General features: G+C 47.0%; 1 protein-coding gene and 1 non-coding gene across 25 annotated transcripts; one reads left to right on the forward strand and one right to left on the reverse strand.

Moving 5' to 3' along the window:
* Positions 1-423: 423 nt before the first annotated feature.
* LOC116715623 (CLIP-associating protein 1-A-like) lies at positions 424-23,884 on the forward strand. 24 transcript variants are annotated; one of them, XM_032556132.1, is made up of 41 exons: positions 425-740; positions 1,170-1,482; positions 3,400-3,478; positions 4,123-4,226; positions 4,293-4,384; positions 4,464-4,539; positions 5,563-5,660; positions 6,045-6,115; positions 10,931-11,065; positions 11,139-11,215; positions 11,282-11,374; positions 11,454-11,599; positions 11,670-11,805; positions 12,384-12,454; positions 12,902-12,961; positions 13,442-13,519; positions 13,589-13,756; positions 13,832-13,902; positions 14,815-14,973; positions 15,056-15,145; positions 15,215-15,388; positions 16,434-16,538; positions 16,657-16,713; positions 17,751-17,848; positions 17,930-17,956; positions 18,081-18,328; positions 18,643-18,706; positions 18,828-18,830; positions 18,905-19,068; positions 19,273-19,495; positions 19,885-19,968; positions 20,322-20,468; positions 20,723-20,823; positions 20,913-21,029; positions 21,637-21,784; positions 21,853-22,069; positions 22,135-22,188; positions 22,260-22,450; positions 22,732-22,860; positions 23,215-23,538; positions 23,739-23,884. In XM_032556132.1, the coding sequence occupies exons 2-41, from the start codon at positions 1,267-1,269 to the stop codon at positions 23,820-23,822; spliced, it is 4,779 nt and encodes a 1,592-aa protein (XP_032412023.1). In that variant the 5' UTR covers positions 425-740; positions 1,170-1,266; the 3' UTR covers positions 23,823-23,884. The 24 variants fall into 24 exon arrangements, with proteins under 24 accessions (XP_032412035.1, XP_032412023.1, XP_032412025.1 ...); XM_032556134.1 differs by having other exon boundaries at positions 13,832-13,890; XM_032556142.1 differs by lacking the exon at positions 20,913-21,029.
* Positions 2,991-3,119, reverse strand: LOC116716316 (U4atac minor spliceosomal RNA). The gene has a single exon (XR_004338431.1). It is a non-coding gene; the product is annotated as a U4atac minor spliceosomal RNA (small nuclear RNA).
* Positions 23,885-24,624: the final 740 nt, after the last annotated feature.

Below are 24,624 nucleotides of genomic sequence, written 5' to 3' on the forward strand. Positions count from 1 at the left end.
AGATTTTGATATTTTTCTCTCATCTAGAAGAGAATGTTTGGACTTTAATGGATGTCAAGTTTTTCTCTGCCATGAAAGAAAAACTACAAATTACACAAAAATAAAACTCATATTAGGACTTTTATTCTTGTAATTCTGACTTTTATTCTCTTAATATAACTTCAAAACTCAAACTTATGACTTAGAATAAACAAAGATAAAAATAGTTTCTGTCTGGGTTTGGTTCCTGCTTTAACAGCTGTTGGGTCAGAATTTGTCCTTTCCACACATGGATCAGAACCAGCAGTGAAAATATACTATAACATTAAACTACATGTGAGATTTATGAATTTCAGTAGTTTTTATGAGCCATAATTTATAACACTGATGAAGTTTAACCGCTTCATTTAGAGTGCAGTGTACCAGTTGAACCACCAGGCGTCGTCGTTCTGCGACTTCATTCACTCTGCAGGCTAAAATGTTTAAAGTTTTATAAATAATCTCGTTATCATCCGGGTATTTACCCTAAGCGGACGGTAATGATTAAGTTCAGGTTCTTCTGGAGTGAAACAGACAGATGTGTCAGTATTTGGACTTTAACAGGAGCTGCTGGCCGTAAAGTGAAGTAACGGTAGATTGTGGCCAGAGGCAGCATCGTCTTTCCTGGCTGCTTTTTTCCAGGGAACGGGTCGGTCCATCCGGTGAGAGACTCGGGAACCGGTTACCGGGTCAATAGCGAAATAACTAACCCACTCAGAGAGGTAGGTACCGCTAACGGAACCGCTGTGGACCGCAGGCGAGGTTCGGTATCCCGGTTAGCTTTGGGTCCTAGCAGCGGTGTTTCATACCGAAGCTGTTAGCCGCTCAGTTAGCAGCCGCAGCTAGCTGCTCTGTGGTTAACCTGCTGGTTGAGCTGCTAACCAGCGGTTAGTTAGTATCAAACCACAGACCGCAGCATATATGTTAGATCCTGCCTGTGAGTCCAGATTCAGGGTATAAAAACCTGTGAAGGTGCTGGTTAACCTGCTAACCAGTTTAGTTAGGGTTAAACCAGATAAAGATTGTTAGCTAGAACCTGCAAGTCATTATTCAGGGTAAAATGTGTTTACCTGGCAGGTTACCTGGCAACCAGCTGGTAGTTAAACTACAGCCTGTGAGTCCAGATTCAGGGGGAAATGTTTCTGTTTCAGGGTGGAGGGAGAATGAAGAGCATCGTTCCTCTGCAGGACATCTCACTGTGTTAACCAGAACCAGAACCGGACCAGAACCAGAGGAGACAGCCCAGACATGGAGGAGGACGAGGAGGAGAAGATGAGCAGCATGGAGGACCTGCTGGACCTGGTTCTGCAGAAAGACCTGGGCCGGCGGCTGCAGGTGGGGCCGGAGATCACCGAGCTGCTGCTCCACCCGGACCGCTGTCCCGGGCTGGACCAGGACCAGAACCTGCTGGACAGGATGGTGGACGCCCTGGCCAGCTCCTGGGTCAACTCCAGCAACTACAAGGTGAGTTTCTGACTCGGGCCGAACCGGGTCAGCGGGGAGGAAACGCTCCATGGTCTTTACTCTGATTGGGTCTGGTTCTGGTTCTGGCAGGACTGCAGCAAAAACCAAGGAGCTGGATAAGCAGAGGGTTTGATGGATTATTGAATTAAATGAATCTGAAGGAGCTTCAGGTTAGATTACAGATTACATTATTAATGTAAAGCAGCTCCAGAACCAGTTCAGTGAATCAGAGTCCAGATCTGAACCCAGATCTAACTGTGGGTGAGCAGCTGGGTCAGAACCGGGCCTGATGGGCCGGTAGAACCCAGCGGCTCCCCGGCGGCTCAGAGCTTAATTTACACCGACCCAGTTTCCAGTTTCCCTCTGATTCACAGGAGGAACCCGTCAGAACCGCCACATCCTGCGGCCTGCAGCGCCACCTACTGACGCCTGTGGTTTATTTAATCCTTTTAAATAAATGCAGAATTGATCTAAAACTGAAAACATTTAGTTTTTTATTTCTTCTGGGCTCAATCAAACATATTTATCCTGAGTTATCAGAACAGGATTTGGGTCATTTTGTTTTTATACACATCTGTTGATATTTAGCCAAGTTTAATCAAATAGATTTAGGTCAATTATTCAGTAAAAGTCTCTGGATAAACATGTTTCTACTGAATATTAAACTGGTTATAAAAAGACAAATACTCTGTGTTGTCAATATTCTCTATTGTAGGAAAATTAAGAAACTTTTCCCTGATCCCAAATAAAACGTCTCCATCATTCTTGGGCTCCTGTTGTTATCGCTAATATTCAGCACTCTGTCAACACGCCTCCTCTAGAGGAAGGAACTCAAATTATTGGTCACTGACGATTAAATTTGCTCCTAAAATATTTAGAAATTCTCAATTAATTTTACATATTTTCTAGGAAAATACCCTGATGTCCAGAAGTTGTAAATTTACAATTTAAAATAATTAGTTTTCTGAGAACAAAGCCTCAAATTTCTAATAACTTTTCAAACTTTTTACAAGTTCGTGACTTTGTAGGAAAAAAACTGACTGTGATTTTTACCACAGCAAATTTACAACTTTAAACATAATAAAATACATGTTTGTTTTTTCTTAGAAATATGTGAAATTAATCTTAATGTCTGAGGTTTTGTGGCGCTGCCTGGCTCAGTGGTAGAGCAGGTTGACGGTTCGATTCCCGGCCTTTTGCTTCTTGTCTTCTTCTCTCTTCCTGTCCAGCTTCTGTAGAATTAAATCTTTTTTAGCCACTTCTGGGTATTTTGTGAAGAATTGTGCTGAATTTCATTAACAGTACATTGTAGCTGCGCTTTGCACAACAAACATCAGTTTCTAAATTAATTTACAGATTTTTTTTACAGTTTTTGTTCCAGAAATCAATATTATTTTGGCAGTAATATTGATTTTTATGCTGTATTTAAGTGTGATGTAATACCGCTGTTAACCACAGGGGGCAGTATTCATGGTATTGTCGATAAAATCTCCTGAATTTTGAGCCGTTGCTCCAAAAATTGCACCTTCCCCGAGCGCATGCGCTCAGGTGATGCGGATGTGTTGATACGGTGTCAGCAGGGAGACTCTCACTAGCCGTTCATTGAGCCTCCCGGTCCACCCCAAGACAAGGAAAGCTGGCGGGGTGGTTCCGGTGGCGGTTCTAGTGCGGAGCGAGTTTCCTCCTCAGTCACGGTTCCGACCCAGATCTCCCGTTTCAGCCACAGTCCGCCTCGCTTCTCCTTCTTCTGCTGAAGCCGCTGATTTAAAGCCGGTTACTCGGTCCAGTTTGTAGGTTTTTGCTCTTTCTCCCAGTTTACTCCTCAGTACCCAGAATCCTTAGCGGTTGAGCTGCGTTCTGATTGGCTGTGGTGGGATGGGGTGTTTCCTGCTTTATATCGAAGTGTTTTCCTCTCAGGTGGTTCTGCTGGGGATGGAGGTTCTGTCGGCTCTAGTGGACCGGCTGCAGGAGAGGTTCCGGACTCAGGTGGGAACAGGTGAGGACAATATTGTCACTGGACCGAATATATAAATACAGAGTAGAACTATATTAAAATAAGAAGTAAAAATAATAGCAAAGATATGACAGAATATAAGTTAAACTGAAATCAGTTTGAACCTTTAGTAAAATAACATTTAGAGTAAAAATTGGAGAATGACAGTGTGAATTAAATAAGATCAATACAATTAATTTAAAAAAACAATACAGCCTGAAATATGAAGAAAAATGAAATATAGTGAATAAAATAACAGTAATAGCTAGTATGAAATATAATATATAGTAGATAAAAACATATAAATTAATTCAATATTTAGCATTTATTATAATCAATAAAATAATACAGAAATTAGAAAATACAAGGCATGAAATATAATAAAATATATATTTAATAAAGGAAACATGAATAAAATAAATTATTTCAATATACACCATTAATTGTAAAAAAATATAAGTAATGAATTAAATAAATATGCCACATAAACAACATATTAAAATGTAATAAATCATTTTAAAAAAGTGAGTAATGCCACATTTAAAACTTAGATTCATGTGGAACAAAAATAATCCAGGATAATATTTATTAATACAAAACATGAGAAAACATTCCAGATGTTGCCTCTTATCAAACATCTGTCCCAGTCCTGCCCAGCCTGATGGACCGGCTGGGCGACTCGAAGGACCAGGTGCGGGAGCAGGACCAGGCGCTGCTGCTGAAGGTCATGGACCAGTCAGCCAACCCTCAGGTAGCTGCAGCGGCTGGACTCCGCCTCCTGTCCAGGTGAGGCTCTGACCCTCTGCTGTGTCTGCAGTACGTCTGGGAGCGCATGATGGGAGGGTTCAAGCACAAGAACAGCCGGACCAGAGAGGGACTCTGCCTCTGCCTCATCTCCACCCTCAACGTGTGAGCGTGCGACCCCTGACCTCTGACCTCTGACAGTAAAGCGGTCTGTTGTGTTAGAGCCCTGCTCTGTGTCTTCCAGGTTTGGCTCTCAGAGTCTGACGCTGAATAAAATCGTTCCTCACATCTGCAACCTGCTGGGAGACCCGACCAGTCAGGTACCACCCAGTCCTCTGAGGCCACTGGTTCCAGTTCCTCCAGTGCTGAACTGGTTTCATTTGGTCTGGAGCTCCAGTTTAGCTCCAGAGGAGCTAATGGTGCTAATTTAAACTGCATGTTTAGAGCTGGGTTCATTTAAAATATCACCATTGTTTTACTATTTTCTTCTGTTATAATTTTCTATTTTACATTATTATGGTATGTTTTTGATTTAGCTATCGACTTTATGGTTATTATTATTTAATAACAAATTTTTTGATATATTTTTTACCTATTTTAATATTTTTTTGAAAAATATTTTTTACTATTCATTAAAAATAAATATTTTTTACACATTTTATTTTTCTCAGTTTTGTCACACCTATCAGTTCTCATTATCATGTGTTTTACCAAATACTATTTTTCTTTATAAATTTGTAGAATTTTAAATTTCAATTTTATTTTCAAAGGGCCAATATTATTATTTACATATCTTATTCATTTTTCTTTAAGTTTTGCTTGTTTATTATTTATTTTAAAAAATTTACTTTTATTAGACTAATAAATAATTTATTTACCTTTTTTTCTATAAATTAGTTTTTTAATAGAATTATTTATTGCATAAACTTTCTCAGTTTTCTGAGTGAAATAATAAATCAGGCTTTATTTGCAGTGGAGCGCCCTCTGCTGGTGGAACAGAAACACTGCAGTGAGGAAACATTTGTTTTCCTGCTGGGGTCATGACCCTGGTGTCCTCTTGGACCGTCAGGTTGGTCTCAGAGTTTCTGCGTCCTGATTGGCTGCAGATGTCTGTCATCACCAGAGTCTGACTTCCTGTTCAGGACAGGAAGCCGAGCCCACCCGCCTCACTTCCTGAATCTCTCAGCAACAAAACCCTGAACTTACAGTTCAGAGGCCTCTTAGTTAGACTTTGATTTAGCTGAACCATAAACACTGAAACACATTTTTATTCCCTTTAGTTTGAATAAATTTCTCCTGTATGGAGTTAAATTCCTGCTGTGTGTCTCCATGTTGGTGTGAAGGTCCGTGATGCAGCCATGTCCTGCCTGGTGGAGATCTACCGCCACGTAGGAGAGCGAGTGAGAATCGACCTGGGGAAGAAAGGGCTGCCTCAGTCACGGTGCGTTCAGGGACTCCTCACCCTGTGGTTTTAGCTCTGCCTCAGTCACGGTGCGTTAAAGGACTCACGGTGCGTTCAGGGACTCTCACCCTGTGGTTTTAGCTCTGCCTCAGTCACGGTGCGTTCAGGGACTGTCAGATTGTTGTGCTCTGTCCTCAGATAACGGACCGATTGTCTCGTGTTTCTGTCTCAGGCTCAGATCAGAATCAGTCTTCCTCTTCCTGTCTGACCTTTGACCCCGTGTCTCTGATTGTTTGCTGTCTCGTCCGTCTCAGAGTTCCTGCTCCGGGACTTTGACCCGTTTAGATTCTGTCCCAGGTTCAGAGGTCAGCCTGCAGGCCTCAGTGTGTTGCTGCTGACTATTCTCTGTTTGTGGCTCTGCAGGCTCAACATGATCTTCAGTAAGTTCGACGAGGTCCAGAGGTCAGGGGTCATGGTGCCGTCTCCTCTGTCAGGTAAGAACTGCTGATCAGCCACTGGAGGTTCTGGGTTCTGGGTTCTGGGTCGGCTGCTTGGTGGGACCCAATCTGAGTCAAACTGTCCCAGGTTTGATCCTCTGCTCTGAAATATGATACAATAAAATATGATAGAATTTATGTAATATGATTTGTTGCAATATAATACAATATGATACGATATGAGACAATAAAAATATGATGCTCTAATACATAGAGAACATATGACACAAAATGAAATATAAGATGTGATTCCATACATTAAGCTACAGTACGACCTGATACAATATGATACAACCCAGTGTTACAGATTATGATCCTGTCTAATATAATACAGCCTGATTTAATAGATAAAGATAGAAAGTTACAGTTTGTCTTCCTGGTCTGAATCCTGGAGAACGTCGTTCTTCTTCCTCCAGCTCAATGGGAACAGTCCAAGTTCTTGTCCTGATGTCTGTGGGACACACACACACACACACACGTCTGCAAACAGGAAGTTCAAACTGGGCCAAGCCCACAGCACAGCAGCAGCTGAGGCTTTTATTTTGTAGGAGTGGTGTCAGCTGTCGTCCTCACAGTCACAAGACAGAGAGGCAGCAGAGGAGGACGGAGCGGAGCGGAGAGAGAAGCTTTCCTCCACAGGTAAATCCTCCTCTTCACGTCCAGCCGGCTGATCATCAGGATCTCTCCTTTGGACTCCTCGTCCATCCGACCCGGTCCAGATTCTGACCCGCTTCCTGTCGGATCAGAAAGTTCAGACGTGAAGGAGCTGCTGGTGGAACAGGAAGAGCTTTTGTCTGGATCCTCCTGGAGGAGCTCTGGGAGTCACAAGCCGCCTCTCATTCAGACAGGAACGAAACCTGCAGCTGTTCTCTGTGTGGACCCGCGGGCCGGTACCGCCTGCTGGATAACGGAGAGATCCAGTTGGTCCCGGTTCTCCCGGTTCTGAGCCTGACCCGGCTGAGTGAATCAGAGGAATGTCTGAGACGGAGGAGGATTAAAGCCAGCTGTCAGGCTCCATCAGAACCGGAGCTGCTGGACGGGACGCACAGTTCAGCTGGGAACCGGAGCTCTGAAATGACCCGATTGTTTGGTTCTGACTGTCTGCATTCAGAGGGCTGCAGCTGCTGCGCATCGTTCTGCTGCGCATCGTTCTGCTGCGCATCGTTCTGCTGCGCGTCGCCTTCGCTTCCGTCGCCCTGCTGCGCATCGTTCTGCTGCGCGTCGTTCTGCTGCGCATCGCCTTCGCTTCCGTCGCCCCGCTGCGCATCGCCCCGCTGCGCATCGTTCTGCTGCGCATCGTTCTGCTGCGCATCGTTCTGCTGCGCATCGCCTTCGCTTCCGTCGCCCCGCTGCGCATCGCCCCGCTGCGCATCGTTCTGCTGCGCATCGTTCTGCTGCGCATCGCCTCGCTGCGCATCGTTCTGCTGCGCATCGCCTCGCTGCGCATCGTTCTGCTGCGCATCGCCTCGCTGCGCGTCGTCCCGCTGCGCATCGCCTCGCTGCGCATCGTTCTGCTGCACATCGTTCTGCTGCGCATCGTTCTGCTGCGCATCGCCTCGCTGCGCATCGTTCTGCTGCACATCGTTCTGCTGCGCGTCGTCCCGCTGCGCGTCGTTCTGCAGATCAGACACATATTGACATATTTATATTCTAACTCTGCTCCACTACAGCTCAATAAAATATACCAAAAGCTTCACAAACTTTTTCAAACACGTAAAAACAATTTTGATTTGTTTAATCAGCACAATTAGGAGTTTAATAACCAGCGTAAAATAAATAATAAAGAAGCTAAAAGTGACAAAAACAACAGGTGAACTGCCCTGACCAAACATTTAAAAAGAAACTGGAACAAACCTTTATTATCTTTTCTAGATTAGGATGTGGCTTCATTTAGTTTTATTTTGTTAGTCGATTAAATGAAGAGTCTGAGTTTTAGTAAAAGCCACTGGATGTTTTTAGTCCGTTTTACTAATAAATGAAATTGAAGCTTTGTGTTGCACCTTACATTTACCATGTTTAGAGTTGAATTATATCTCGTTTTGAACGGCCTGGCATCAGTGAAAACTTCAACAAGACTTGCTCTGACTTGATTTAGGACGGGTTTTAAGTTAATGTCAGTTTTGTTTAACATTATTAACATTTTATTATCTTATTGTGTAATTTAGAATATTATATCAATCAGTCAACTTTATCTATACTCCTAGGTAGATTTGGTTACAGTGAGTCAGCTTTTATTGCCACACTGTAAACTTTACATAGAAACACAATAATTATAAGTATAACATACTTTAAAATATTTAAACTTTTATTGTTATTTTTAGTTTAATTAAATGCTTTTAATAGTTAAAATATTTAAAATCAGCTTTTCTTTCAGATTTTCTATTTGTAGCCTAGTTAAATATTTTAAGATCATTTATTTAACTCTTTAATGGAAATCCAATATAATCAGTTGCAAAGAAATATTTTGAATAATTTTTCTGCTGACTCATCACTTTGCTGCTCCGTCCTCTCTGACTCCGCCCCTCCTCTGATTGGCTCCTCCTCTTCCTGCTCTCCTCCATCCTGTGTGGAGAGAATCAGAGGAGGAAGAGGAGGAAGAGGAGGAGTGTTTCTGGTCTGGTTGGAGCCGTCGGGCTGCTGCTCCTTCCTCCGGGTTTCTGTGCTGCTGCGGACCAGATGTGAGGCGGAGCGGACGGAGCAGACGGAGCAGACGGAGCCGGCATGCTGAGGAAGCTGGTCTGCAGGAGGATCTGCTCCTGTAAGCTGCTCCTCTTCCTCTGCATCAGAACCAGACAGGAAGCCGGGCTGAGGGGGCGGAGCCTGACTGTTGGGAGGACGAATCAGGATGTGAGGAGGAAGCTGCTCCCAGATCAGCATTAGTCCAGTTCTAATGGGCTGGTTCTGGGTCTGGGTCTGGTTCTGAGTCTGGATCTGGTTCTGGGTCTGGGTCTGGGTCTGGGTTTGGGTATGGGTCTGGGTCTGGGTCTGGTTCTGGTTCTGGTTCTGGATGGTTGGACTCTTTCTGCTGGAGTTGGTGAGCTCATAGATAGATAGATAGATAGATAGATAGATAGATAGATAGATAGATAGATAGATAGATAGATAGATAGATAGATAGATAGATAGATAGATAGATAGATAGATAGCATTTATTGTCATTGAACAGAATTCAACGAAATTTCCATTGCAGCTCCCGTGCAAGAAGCCAACCACTTCTGATTGGCTGTGCAGGTCAACTCATCCTGTGTTGACCTGCTGGTTTTTCATCTACAACCTGATCCATGTTGTTGGTTCTGTAGAACTTCTGCTGGTTTCCTGCTGAAAGTTGTGAGCTTTTATCTACAGGAAGAAACTCTAAAATATGGAAACTCAAAGGGGACATTTTTGTGCTTCCATTTGGTTTCTACTGCTTCTGAAAGCCGCTGAAAAACCAACCAGATGTTTTGTGGATGAAGTTCATGGTGTCTGGAAAATGAGCCATTTAAAAAACTTCTGAATGTAAAGCCTCAAATCAGAAGGCACTGCCCGTTACCTAGCAACCCCAGTGAAGCCCAGCTTGCCACCTAGCAACATACAGGTGGTTTCCCAATGTATGCGTTGTGCAATGGCTGCTGGAAGAGATTAGAGTTTTGTTATTGACTGGAAACCACTTCTGATTGGCTGTGCAGGAGGCTCCACTTCTGCTTTTCAAAGATGTCTGGTTGTATAATTGTGCATCTGTTTGCAGCCATTTTCACGTGTGAGTGTAAACGTTGAGTTGGGGGCGTGGCCAGCAGCTGCTTGTTAGGATTTAAAGTGATAGAGGCCCTAAAACAGCTCAGCCTAGTCAGAACTGATCAGACTGAAATGGAGCGGTTCTGGTTTTACATGAGACTCAGAGGAAGGTTCTGTCTGGACAGAACCGATGCTCTCCTGGTGACGCTCGGTGGCTTTGACCTGCTGATGTGTCGGCTCCGTCTGGCTGTGTGAATAATGGAACAGGATCGATTGCTGGGCGGTAAAGTGGTTCGTATTCAGAGCCTGATGTGTTTATGTCCTGATGACCAGAGAACATGTTCTGCTGCTGCCACCAGCTGAACCTCCATCAGTTCAGGAATCCCATCCTGTCCAGCTTCACTGCATGCATCAGAACCATCCTGTGCAGTAGTTCTGGTTCTTCAACACTGGACCGATTGTTCTGTCTGCTGTCCGGTTCTGCAGGAATCTCAGGAATCTGCTGGGATTCAGCATTGAGCCCGGCTCGGCCCGCCTGCTGGGACCCACTGAGCTGCAGGGTTCATTCACACCAGGCCTGTTCAGTTCACTTCAACCCGTTTTAAAACGGTTCAGCTGATGAGGTGTGAATGCTAAGCTAATTCTGGTCCTACAAACCTCGGTCTGGGTTCAGTTGAAGTGAACTCTGGTTTGGTTTGAATTCATATGTGAACACCAAGAGGCTCCAAAAGCAGGCAGTAGACAACAATGCAGGGCATTCTGGGTAAATAAAACCAAAAGTAACATGCTAGCCTAGCGTTAGCAGCAGAAATGTTTCCTGGTCTTTAGCCTAAAGAGAAATCCTCCAACGCTAAAATCCTCCATCTTGTTTCCATCTGGTGAAACAGGAAGTTGCTCTCAGGGTCTTCAGAGGTTTTTGTGTCGTTTCCTTCAGTGGTTCTTGGTGCAGCGCCCCCACAGGCCAGGAGGGGAACAGGCTGGTTTGACTCAGAAAACCACAGCAGCTGGAGGTGGAGCAGATGATGGAGTTCTGGTTCCAGTAGAACCGGGTCTACTGGACCACTGGTGTTAAAACACTCCTTGTTGTTTGTCTTCCAGACAAAACCTTTGAGGACGATGAGTCGGTGGACGGCGGACGTTCCTCGTCCAGAGCAGCCTCTGTGTCTGGGAGGAAGGCGGTGAGCATGGGCTCGTTCCGACGGCCGTCCTCGGCCTCCAGCAGCAAGTCTGCAGGTCAGAACCGGAACCAGTTCTGCCCCACGTGTCCAGGTGTAGGCCGTGTTTTACGAGGCTCTCTGTCCTGCAGGGCGGGACGGATCGAGTGCAGGAGCTGTGGATGAGGAGGATTTCATCCAAGCCTTTGAGGACGTTCCCACAGTTCAGGTAAGACATCTTCTGCTCCCTGATCCTCGCTCCGTTAAATCTCAGCTGTGGCGTTTCCTCCGCCAGATCTACTCCAACCGGGAGGTGGAGGAGGCCATGACGAAGATCCGGGACGTTCTGTCGGACGATAAGAAGGACTGGGAGCTGAGAGTGGCCGCCGTAAGCCATCTTCACCTCGTCTCAGTGTGGAGCGTGTGTTGTTCCTCTGACCTCTGACCTCCGCCTCGTCTCTCCTCAGCTGAAGAAGCTTCGCTCGCTGCTGCTGGCCGGAGCGCCGGAGTTCGACTGCTTCCTGCAGCAGCTGCGGCTCCTGGAGGCGTCCTTCAAGCTGTCCGCCAAAGACCTGCGGTCTCAGGTGGTCCGGGAGGCCTGCATCACGCTGGGGTGAGGCCGCGACCTTTCACCTCTAGAGCTCCTCCGTCCCCTGATTAGTAACGCCTCCTGTCGCCTGCAGCCACCTGTCGGCGGTGCTGGGCAGCCGCTTCGACCACGCCGCCGAGGCCATCATGCCGCCCCTCCTCAACCTGGTGCCCAACAGTGCCAAAGTCATGGCCACGTCGGGCGTGGCCGCCATCCGCCTCATCCTCAGAGTACGACCACACTTCCTGGTTCTGGTCAACACGTCTTAAAGCGGCCTTGCTGCGCAAAATTCACTTTTCACACGTTTCTGTCTCTGCCGCTTCTAAAAACAGACCAAGATATAAAAAACACCTGATGTTCTTTGGTTATAAGTTCATGTTTTTTAGTGTCTGGAAAATGAGCCATTTCAAAAACCCCCCAAATATTGTCACGCTGCACCGTTACCTAGCAACCTAAGCTGATCTCCAGCAGGTTTGGTCAGCTGGTTTTTCTGCTGTACAATGGCTGCTGGAAAAGACAAGAGTTTTGTTGTTGAGTTACCATCCAGAAACCAGTTTGTGCTTTCTGGTTGGCTATGCAGGAGGCTCCACTTCTGCTTTTCAAAGCTGTAAAGCAGAACAAAAGTAATTTGGATTTAAAGTGACAGCTCAGAATGGGATGGATCAGACTGGAATCTTATTATAGTTTAAAAAGCAGTGCTGCGCTCTGTGAGGCTCCAGAACCTTCATGAACAGAACCTCCTTTCCACAGCAGCTGGTTCTGATCCATAAAACCTCCTGCAGCTTTTCTTTCTCCTCTGGTTCTGCAGCACACACACTGTCCTCGCCTCGTCCCCATCATCAGCAGCAGCTGCTCCTCCAAGTCTGTGGCTGTCAGAAGGTCAGACCGGATTTATCTGTTGTTACACAGAACAACTTTTATTTCTGTTGATTTTGTTCAATTATTATATTCCAAGTATTTTTTAAATTAACATATATCTGGATTTTTTTACTACTTAATTTTCTATATATATATAAAATGTATTTAATTTATTTACTTATGATTTTGTTTTTACATAATTTTTCATGTATAAAAAAATTTACCTTCTTTTGTTTAAAATACATTTTAAATCTTTTGTTTATGTTTTTAATTCTGTTCATGTACAATATTTAATATTAATTAGTAATATTTGATTGTTACAATAATTTTATAATAATTATTCTCTTACTAATATTTATCATTTTGTTTTCTGACAAAATGATAAAAATAAATAAATAAATGTCCTATTTATTTTTAGTTTTCTGCAGCTGTTTTCCTTCCACAAACTTTTCCTGCCTTGTTTTCCAGACGCTGCTTTGAGTTTGTGGACCTGATGCTGCAGGAGTGGCAGACCAGCAGCCTGGACAGGTACACACACACACACACACACACACGCACACACATCTCCAGCTCCGCCTGAGGAAACCTGACACCCAGCCCAGACGGCTCCACCTCAGCCGTTTCCATGGCGATGGGAACCACCGGGGGGGAAACCCGAGCCGAACCCGAGCGGCTCTCTGTGGCCATCGACCCGTCTGAGTCCAATCAGAACCAGAGAGTCAAACTGGGTTCATTAGAGATAGATGGTGGTGAAGCTCGGTGGAGGCAGAGTCATGATGTTCAGAGGCCTGAAGGCCTCATCATGTCATTTAACTGGATTTGACTGTCTGTACATTAATTTACATCGTTTTTCATAAACTTAATTAATTAACATCTTTCATCCCTCTCTCCCTCTGTCTCTCCCTCCCTCTCTCCTTTCTTCCCCCCCTCCCCCCCTCTCTCCCTCTCTCTCTCTCTCTCTCCCTCCCTCTCCCTCTCCCTCCCCCTCTCTCTCTCTCTCTCTCTCAGACATGGAGCGCTGCTGATGGAGACGATAAAGAAGGGGATCCATGATGCTGATGCTGAAGCTCGATCTGTAGCCAGGAAGTAAGGCAGCCTCCACAAACACAGCAGCTCCAATAAGAACAAGCCTCGCTCTGACCTCTGACCTCTCAGGTGCTACTGGAGCTACCAGGGTCACTTCAGCCGGGAGGCGGAGCTTCTGTTCCAGGGCCTGGAGTCGGCCTATCAGAGAGCTCTGCAGGCCCACCTGCGGAGCGGAGACGCCCTGGTGTCGCTGCCGGCCTCCGACCGCTCCTCGTCCTCGTCTCAGGAGAGCCTGAAGTGAGTTCAAAGGTCACCTGGGGCCCGCCTGCTGGAGCCTTCTGCCTCTAACCCTCTGACCTCCTTCCTCCTCAGTCGGCCGCTGGCGATGAAGAGCTCAGCAGGAAGCAGCAGCAGCAGAGGTCAACATCAAGGTCAACATCAAGGTCAACATCATCACACCTCAAACATTTAAACCTGTTTTATTCATCATATTTAATTATTATTTTATTGCATAATATTTCCTATATAAATATTAAAAGACTTATTTTGTTTATTTCAGTTTTTATTTTTTTTAATATCATGCATTATAACGTATCACATATAAATGTAATGTAGTACTATAAGGAAATATAAAATAACATTTTTAATTCATAGGAACAAACATTACAGACCAGCAATCAGAAGTATTGATCTTTAAATAATCAATTAGAGAAGAAAAGAGAAAAACAACAAAAAGTACAAATTAAAATGGAAATGTGTGACACAAAAACAAAATATATTAAACGTATGGGGTTTATTTTTCTTTTCTTCTTTACAGTTATTGTATGAATTTTTACATTTCTAATAATAAATGTAATTTTAAATTTATATTCCTTGTTTTAATTATTCTGGGGTCACATTAACTTCTGGTAGAAGTTGAAGAGAGAGAAGAAATAAACCAGAAAGATAAATAAGTAAATAAATTGTATACAAATAAAGAACATGTTTTATGATGATGATAATAATAATATAAAAATAATCTGTATGTAAGCAGATCTGCACCACAGTTTACACAAATCAACATTTAAAGTCAACCAGAGAAACAGATTTTAGTTTTAAAGTAATAAAACCAGCTGATAAAAAATGTAACTATTAAAAATGTTCTGTATCATCTTTCATATAAACTCACTGATCTGATCACATGGTGTTAGAGATAAAGCTAAACAGTTTAACTGCAGTAAAAACTAAACTAAAATTTAAATAAAGTTGTCATAATTTCATCTCATTCGTTTAAATTATGTTATGATATTTAAATAAAAGCAGGAATATTGTAAAAGTGCAGAACAGTAACTAACAGGAAGCTGTTGAACCTGCAGGCAGCGCCCCCCGCAGGCCGGGAGCCGCCTCGTCCCCAGGCGTTCTGCAGCGATCCCGCAGCGACGTCGACGTCAACGCCAGCGCCAGCGCCCGCAGCAGGATGCCCGCCGTCAGCGCCGCCGCCGCCACTCTTCCTCCTGGATCCTACGCTTCGCTGGGTCAGAACCAGAACATCCCGCTGGCTCCGCCCACCTCTCAGGGGTCACGAGTCGTCCTTCATCATCTCGTCTTCATCCTCAGGGCGAGTCCGGACCAGGAGGACGAGCGCCGGAACCGGTGCCACGGCGACGGACGGCCGGAGCCGAGGGAAAGTTGTCTCTCAGTCCCAGCGTGAGTTAAGAGACCCGACGTCTCGGCTCGTGGTTCCGGTCCACTCTGACCCGGTTCTGTTGGTTTTAGCCGGCAGCCGGTCCGGTTCTCCGGGCCGCCTGCTCAGCTCCACGTACGGCCGGATCCTGAGGCCCGCCGCAGGCAGCAACGGCGCCCCCTGCAGCGTGAGCGACAAGACGCGACCCCGAGGTCACCGCAGCCAGGGCTGCAGCCGAGAGACCAGTCCGTCCAGAACCGCAGCCGGTAAGAACCGTTGCTAGGCAACAGGCCCAGAGCTGCAGAACCTCGTCTGATTGGAAGAAAATGATGTTTTAGTTTATAATATTTTATTATTTTTAGATCTATTTCCAGTGATTCTAATAATTTTTTTATTTAAAATTTGATTTTTAAATTAAAAAATCAAATTTTTAAAATTTGATTGTATTTCACTTTTATTAATTCTTTTTCTTTTAACTTTTTTATCATTGATATTTAAAATGTCTTTTTATTGTATTTTTAAAATTGTTTTATTGTTTTGCTTCATTTTATGTTTGTTCTATTTTATTTTTTTTAATTAGTTTTATTAAAATTAAATTTGTTTAATTTAGCTTAAATCAGTTTTTATTTAATCAGATTTTATTGTTGTTGTTCTTTTACTGTTTGGTTTTATGTTTTTAATTTATTTAAGTTTTTTTATGCATTTAGTAAAATTCATAAAATCATTAGAACGTTTCCTCCAAAAACATCTAAAAACTAAAACATTCAGGTTGATATAATTACAAAGTTTTACTTTTTAAATTGTCTTTTGTCTCATTTCAGAAAGTAAAACTTATTTATTATATAGATCCATCACACATAGATTCTTTATTTATTATTTTAATAAATTATTTTTAATTTTGGCTGCAGATAATATTCAGAAAATTTTAGTCAATGACTCAAATAAAAAAGCCTTTTTAATGTCTGGATGTTATATTTATGTAAATATTTGATGAAAACCAGGATATCATCTGCAAACTGTTGCAGTTTTTTTTGTTTTTCTTGGTATAAATGAAGCCAGAAGTGATGAAAGTTGACAGGAAGGAGAACGCAGCCCTGCGGAGCTCCTCCTGACGCTTGGCCATGTTGCCATGTTTCCTGGTTTCTCCACCAGTTTAGAACCGATCCTGCATGTCCTCCTGCTGTCTAACCCAGCCTCTGTAACTCACTGCATGGACCGCTGTCCTCTTCTCCTGTCCTCTCCGTCCTCTCTTGTCCTCTCCTGTCCTCTCCATCCTCTCTTCTCTCTGTCCTCTCCCTCCGGACTCTGCAGCCCGGAGTCGGATCCCTCGGCCCAGCATGAGTCAGGGCTGCAGCCGGGAAACCAGTCGCGAGAGCAGCCGCGACACCAGCCCTGCCAGGGGCTTCTCCCCGCTGGGTGAGTACCTGACCGCGGCCCCCTGCCGTGTGGCCCCGCGGGCCCCCTGAGCTGCCAGCGTTAGACGCCTCCTGCCTCAGAGTGAGGGACCTGCTGTGGTTTTTGTTTCCTCCTGCAGCCAGCCGGCCTCATTCCCGTTCCACCAGCGCCCTGTCCTCTGCAGAGGGCTGCTCAGGTGACCTCTGACCTCCTCATTCATTCATGCTCATTTACCTGCATGGCTGAGGCAACAACCCCATGCTGCGGGGTCAAAGGTTAAAAGTAGCAGGAGACATGCCTGGGCTTGTTGCTGGTTTGTGTTGCATCTCTGCTGATGGTTGAGCTGCTCCAGGTTCCTGGTTGCTTTGGGTCTGAGGCTCACACTGTAAAAAAGTCTCACCAAGTGGTTTGTCTGGTTTCTAGTGCAAAGATCTTAATAAATTCAAGTTAAAAAATACTTTATTAAACCTGATTACACTTGAAATAAGACAAAACTCCATCAAGATGCAGCAGCTTGTTTTAGGTCAATAATTCCTTAGTGTTGATGAAAATGTTTTAGTTTTTCTGGCACTTATAGTATTTGTTTATGAGTATTAAAGTGGCAGTATTATGTAAAATCAACTTTTTAAGCTTTCCATCATGTTTAATGGTTTTCCCTTCATTGTTGCTCAGATTCTTTCTTTCATGTTGGAGAAATCCTTTAATCTCCATGGCAACCATTCAGCTGCTAAACACCTGGGTGGCCCTAGCCCCGCCTTCGAGGTGTAGCTCCTCCCCCACTGTGCTCCTTCAGACTAGCCAAGTGAATTAGCAAACAGCTGGTGGAACTGCTGAGCTGCTGCTCACAGCCAGGTAAAGAAAGGGTTAATAGAGGAACCATGTTGGGATGACTTCCTGGAGGCAGAGCTTGAGAAAGAGCAGGAGCTTCTTAAAGGGACAGAGACCCATTTTAAGCCCTTCAATTAAGAAGTCAAATTTCTTTTAAGTCATATTTAACATCTGTTTAGCAGTATTTTTATAAAAACTGGAGAAAACATCGGTACTAAATGTTGCTACAAACACAGAGTTCTGCCTCTTTAAGACATTATTGACTGAAAACAAACTCCCATGTTTTCCTGTCTTATTTCTAGATGTTTGCAGTAGAAACTAGACAATAGTAGTTGGTAAGATTCTGTTTTTGCAGTGATAATGCTGCTGCTGTCCAGTCTGATCCTGGTGTCTCTTCCTCCTCAGACCGGCTGGCCCACCAGGCCCGGATCTCGGCCTCCGTCAACGCCATGCGGGTCCTGAACACGGGCACCGAGGTGGAGGCGGCCGTGGCCGACGCTCTGGTAGGAAGCAGCTGCAGTTTTCCTCTTGCTGTCTGATCTGAGCTCCTGTGGTGCTGATGTCAGGTTTCTTATGACTTCCAGCTGTTGGGAGACTCCAGGAGTAGTAAGGTAGTAGATCCTGTGTGCCTGCATGCAGCGTGTTTCACAGACCGTTTCATCACATCAGCAAACTCTCCGTCCGTCTGTCCGGCCGCCGTCAGGCTTCCTGCTCACTCTGGTTCTCCTCCCACAGCGGCGGCCCGTCCGGCGGCGCTTTGAGTCTCCCGGGATCTACTCTGACGACGACGCCAACAGCGACGCCTCCAGCGCCTGCTCCGAGCGCTCCTTCGGCTCCAGGAACGGCGGCGCCGGGCCCCACTTCCTGCGGCAGACGGAGGACGTGGCGGAGGTCCTGAACCACTGCGCCAGCTCCAACTGGTCGGAGAGGAAGGAGGGCCTGCTGGGCCTGCAGAACCTGCTGAAGGGCCAGAGGACGCTCAGGTGGGCTCTGCAGCTGGAGGCCAATGAATCAGCAAAGAGACCAAACTCACAAAGGAAAAACCTTTAACTGCAGAAAATGTTTATTTACATTTAAATACTAATTAATACGGAATGTTGCTCTTTGAAAACATAAATATGAAACAATCTGCAACAACAAACATTTCACTCTAAAACAACCTGGAGTGCAGAAAACACTGGTAGAGTCTGAGATGAACCATCTGATTGGCAGCGGTGGTGGGCGTGGCCTGGCAGGCTGGCCAATCAGAGAGCTTGTTGTTTCTGCGTGAACCTGAACAGACTCTGTTTGCTTCCAGCCGTGTGGAGCTGAAGAGACTCTGTGAGATCTTCACCAGGATGTTTGCAGACCCGCACAGCAAGGTGAGGACCTCCTGACAGGAAGCAGAAATATGTCACTTCCTGTCAGACTGGAGACAGACTTGAACTAACCCGCTGTTCTCTGTTGCATGTTGCTCTCTGCTGTGGACTCTAACAAACCCAGAGAGTAAGTGGTTCCTCCTGCAGCTGCTCATTGTCTCCTTCATCCCCGTCCTGACCCTCCTCTTCCTCACCTGCCAGGTGTTCAGCATGTTCCTGGAGACGCTGGTGGACTTCATCGTCCTGCACCGGGACGACCTGCAGGACTGGCTCTTCGTCCTGCTCACTCAGCTACTGAAGAAGATGGGCGCCGACCTGCTGGGCTCGGTCCAGGCCAAGGTCCAGAAGGCTCTGGACGTCACCAGGTCGGAACCAGAACCAGCTTCCTGACTGTGGTTGTGTTATAGCCCAACTAGAGACTGGGGCTTTTATTTTGAAAGAGGCAACCGTCTGCTGATTGCTTGTTTAGACTTTTATTAATGTACCATGAATAAATGATGAAAATGAATTTATGCTGAATCAGTTCATATGAAGAACTGATTGTGTAAAAGTTTGTTTCTGCCTCTCAGGGATTCGTTCCCCCTGGAGCTGCAGTTCAACATCCTGATGCGCTTCATCGTGGATCAGACCCAGACGCCCAACCTGAAGGTCAAGGTGGCCATCCTGCGCTACATCGAGGCTCTGGCCCGGCAGATGGACCCGGCCGACTTCGTCAACTCCAGCGAGACGCGCCTGGCCGTCTCACGCGTCATCACCTGGACCACCGAGCCCAAGAGCGCCGACGTCCGCAAGGTACCGCACTGCATCATGGGAATCCTCCTGGACCGGGCCAGGAGGAACCAGAACCTTACAACCTGTGGTACTATTGGGATAAAAATAAAGATTCTGGTAAAAAGACAGAAACTGATTTTATTGTCCAGCAGCAAAAACATTAAAATGTTAAAAACAAAATATAAAGATTAATAAAATAATGTACTAAACTACCAGAAACAGTTTATAGAAACAGATTATTTTATCAACTAATGTGCATAAAAACTATTGTTGTTGAAAAACGTTTTTATTCTTTACCTCATTTAATCATTTTATAAATTTACTGTATTTATTGAAAACAGCAGAGATAATGGTTCCGATAATCAATAACTGATGTGACAACGAGACAATGAATGTTTCTCCGCCCTCAGACGCTCCACACCTGGGCAGGTGAGGATCGCAGCTCCGCCGCCTCTCTGCCCCGGGAGGGGCATCTGGAGGAGAGGTGCAAGCAGGTAGAGCCGGCATGAGCGGGGCAAATAACCCGCTTATGAGTGGGGCATTAACCGGGCCTGGACGGGGCAATAACTGGGTCTGAATGGGGCATTAATTGGGGCAAATAACCAGGGCATTAACCGGGTCAGAACCAGGCGTTAACCGGGTCAGAACCGGGCTCTGCCACTAACCAGGCTCCTGTTTCTCTGCAGCTGCTGCATGCCTCTGAGGAAGCTGCTTTCCTTTCTGGCTGCATGTCTGCCGCCTGGCTAACTCGGCTCTGACCCGTTCTACAGGTCCGGCTGGCGGCGGCGCCCCCCGGTGGAGGCAGGGGGAGCCGGTGAAGTCAGCCGGTCCGGTTTGTGTGTTGCAGGCGGCCCAGGTGGTTCTGATCGCCCTGTTTGAGCTCAACACCCCGGAGTTCACCATGCTGCTGGGAGCCCTGCCCAAAACCTTCCAGGACGGAACCACCAAGCTGCTGCACAGCCACCTGAGGAGCGCCAGCGCCGGCATCGCCATGGTAACGCCCTTCACCTGTGGGGGGGTGAAGGGCAAATCTAACTGAACAGTTTGAAGATAGTGATGATGACCTCTGATGACCTCTGGAAACGTCTTTATTCAGATCTTTAAAATGAGATCAGCTAAAAACAAAAACATGTGACTCAAATTAACTGGATTTAAAGTTAATTAAACTTTAATTCATTAACTAAAGAAACGTCACTCAGGTGTGACGGCAGGTTTCCTCCACAACCTTTGACCTTCTGCTTGCTTCAGGCGGCTCCAGGCGACTGGGCCGGCCGGACGCCTCCCCGCCCCCCCGGCAGCCGCAGCAGCCCTCTGACCTCGCCCACCAACCACGGCGGCCTCTCCCCCAGGTGAGAACGGGCCGTCCTGACCCGCCGGCCTCCGGTCAGGACCCAGACGCTAACCTTCCTGGTATCTCTCCCCCCTCCCCCGCCTGCAGTCGGCTGTGGGGCTGGAGCGCCGACGGCCTCTCCAAATACCCTCCTCTTCCTCCCTTCCCCTCCCCTCTTCCTCCCACTGCCTCCCTCAAGGCCTTACGGCGAGCGTACTCTCCCAGGTAACCCCGCCCCCTCCGCCCCCCTCCAGCCATCGTCTGTTTGACTCACCTGTTGGTGTCTCAGGTGTCTGTGACCTCATCATTGTCCATCCAGGTTCCTGGACTCACAGAGAGGCTTTCCTAGGCTTGGACCAAACCAGAGGTGGCGCTAAGCTGCTAATGCGCTAAGAGCAGAGCTCAGTTTTAAGCTAATGCTTTAGAGGTGACTAGTGTTCACCATCTGTTGAGATAAATGTGATCCACTAGAGGGCGACACATGTTTGACATGGTTGAATTTAGCGCTGTAGCATTAGCGTCTGTTAGATACTATAATGATTTAGCGTTAGCTAATGATTATGACTGATGCTTCAGGTTTAGTGTATCTAATATTGATGATTAACCCTTTAGGGTTAGCATAGTTTCTGATTAACGTTAGCGCTGCTAGCTTTTCAGTGACTGGTTTTCACTGTTGGACCTGGAGCAGAATGAAGAGTCGTTGGTCCAGTGTGAATGAAAACAGGTCCAGTGGTTAGGAGGACAGAGTCCAGGACTGATCCATGTCCATTCAGTGTCTCCTGCAGTAGCAGCAGCAGCAGCGGCGCCTTCAGCCCGTGTTCCTCTGTTTCAGCATGCTGGAGTACGACAGTGAGAACCTGAACACCGAGGATCTGTACGGCTCCCTGCGCGGCGTCTCTGAGGCCATCCAGAACTTCAGCTTCCGCAGCCAGGAGGAGCTGGTGGAGCCGCTGCGGCGGGACGGGAAGCGGGACGGAACGGTCAGTGTGTTCACGCCGCCTCACCCCGTCAGCTGGGTCTAGACGTCACATGACTGTTCTGCTGCTAGGCTGGCGTGGCGGCGGCGTCGGACCCAGAGCGCCGGTTCTGTGGCGACGTGACGGAGGGCGGCCGGACGGCTCTGGACAACAAGACGTCCCTGCTGAACACGCCTTCGCCTCGCTCGTTTTCCGGGCCGCGCTTCAGGGAGTACAACCCCTACAACTACACAGACAGCTCGCCGGAAAAGCCCGGCCCGGAGGACGGCGCCGAGCCGCAGAGAGACGGTGAGCCGGACGTCCTGTAGCGGCTCGCCGGGTCTGTCTCTGTCTCACTCTGGCTCCCTCTGCAGGCCGGCGGCAGGAGTGCGGAGAAAACAAGACTCAGAACGCCAAGAGCTTTCCAGGTAACACACCGAACCCAGAGCTTCAGCAGAACCGCCGCTTTCCGTCCTAACGCGGTTCTGTGTGGCCGCAGCCGGGTCGGCAGAGCAGCTGGAGCTGGTGGGGCAGCTGCTGAAGGAGCTGTCCCAGGCCGGGGACCAGGAGGACAGGCGGGGGACGCTGCTGGAGCTGCTGAAGGTGGCCCGCCAGGACAGCCTGCTGGTGTGGGACGAACACTTCAAGACCCTGCTGCTGCTGCTGCTGGAGACGCTGGGCGACAAAGACGTGAGTCCAACCGGACCGGACCGGACCGGTTCTGACTCACAATGAGCAATTAATCATAAAGAATTAACATAAGATGATTAGTATTTATCATAATCTGTTTGATTTTAGGTGTTTGGTTGGTTGGTGTGTTTTATTTTGGAAACTAAAAATCTCTCCCACTTCCTGTGTGAAACATTCCTCACAAAATTAGTTTATGAGTCAAAGTCCAAAATGTATCGACTGTTTGCCATAAAGTGATCCGTGATCCGTCACCTGGTCGTGACCCGCTCCGTCTCTCGCAGCACTCGGTCCGGGCGCTGGCTCTCCGGGTTCTGAAGGAGATCCTGCGGAACCAGCCGGCCCGGTTCAAGAACTACGCAGAGCTGACCATCATGAAGACGCTGGAGGCTCACAAGGACTCTCACAAAGAGGTGAGAAAACCGCCGCCGCCGCGTACCGACACGGTTCAGATGATGATGATGATGATGATGTCATCATTTGCTGCTAACAGACTGCAGAAAAACTTGAAGTTTAATGTATTTAAGGTCAATCAGTTTGTAAAGAAGATACTCCTCCTCTTCCTCCTCCTCATCCTCCTCTTCCTCCTCCTGCTCCTCCTCCTCTTCCTCCTCCTCCTCTTCCTTCTCCTCCTCCTGCTCCTCCTCCTCCTCCTCCTGCTCCTCCTCCTCTTCCTCCTCCTCCTCCTCTTCCTTCTCCTCCTCCTGCTCCTCCTCCTCCTCCTCCTCCTCTTCCTCCTCCTCCTCCTCCTCCTCCTCCTCCTCCAGGTGGTGCGTGCGGCCGAGGAGGCGGCCTCCGCCCTGGCCGGCTCCATCCACCCGGAGCAGTGCATCAAGGTGCTGTGCCCCATCGTCCAGACCACCGACTACCCCGTCAACCTGGCGGCCATCAAGATGCAGACTCGCGCGGTGGAGCGCGTCTGCAGGGAGCCGCTGCTGCAGCTGCTGCCGGACGTCGTCCCCGGCCTGCTGCAGGGCTACGACAACACGGAGAGCAGCGTCCGCAAGGCCAGCGTCTTCTGCCTGGTGGCCGTCTACGCCGTCATCGGAGAGGAGCTCAAGCCCTACCTGTCCCAGCTGACCGGCAGCAAGGTACGCCGCTACCCACAATGCATCTGTCTGCCTGAGATACAAAGCGCTGAGCGGTTCCATCTAGAGACACACCGTTACCCACAATCCCCTTGTTTACATTTTAGAGCTGTTGTCATAACAGCATGACTCAGCAAAACCAGAATATATTATTATTAAAGTTTTTGCCGCGTCATCATTTAATTCCATCATCTGTTCTGCAGATGAAGCTGCTGAATCTCTACATCAAGAGAGCTCAGACCTCCACCAGCAACAGCAGCAGCTCCTCCGACATCTCCTCCTACTGAACCACACCTCCACCTCCTCCTCCTTCTCCACCTCCTCCTCCTCCTCCTCCACCTCCACCTCCTCCACCTCCTCCATCAGCCTCCATCAACCTCCTCCAGCCTGAGGAACAGGAGGAGCTTTAAGGATGAATGTAGAGACCTTCACTGCTGATCATCTGGCTGGCCAATGACGGGAGGAACCTGCAGGATGTCACTTCCTGTGGGACTTTGTTCACTTCCTTCTTAAAGCCTCACCTTTCATTGTTCTGTTCAGAACTTCCTGCTGCAGGTTTTAGATCAGAATCTGTCGTCGTATTTTAACAGTTAACGTGTCGGGGTCAGGGGTCGTAGACCTTTAAGACTTTAAATTAGAGGGCGTAGCCAATCAGAGCAGGAGGCGGAGTCTCTATGGTAACCAGAGATGCTTCAGTTGTGACCACGTTGGATCCAGAAATGCTTCAGTTTAGTGAGATTTTACCAAATAATTAATGATTAATGATTCCACACCTGTAAATATTGTGTTTCCATGGAGACGCAGCTGATGACTGATCCACAGCTGTTCAACTATGCATGAGCTGGATGAAGGTCCTGAGGAAGACTACTGCTGGTCCCTCAGCGTAGCACTGAACTATAGCTGCCAATAATCAGTATTAGGATTTAAATATTGATCGTCAGCAGAGGAGCCGCTTTACACAATGTGAAGTTTGATCAGTTTGATCGATCGACCAGCAGCCAATCAGACTCAGCCTGAGAGACGGACCGACCAATCAGCTGAGCTTTGCTCTGATTGGCCAATCGGTGTGAAGTCTGGACTTTAGCAATA

Source organism: Xiphophorus hellerii, chromosome 24 (genome assembly GCF_003331165.1).
Source record: "Xiphophorus hellerii strain 12219 chromosome 24, Xiphophorus_hellerii-4.1, whole genome shotgun sequence".
In the NCBI taxonomy this organism is placed as follows: Eukaryota; Metazoa; Chordata; class Actinopteri; order Cyprinodontiformes; family Poeciliidae; genus Xiphophorus; species Xiphophorus hellerii.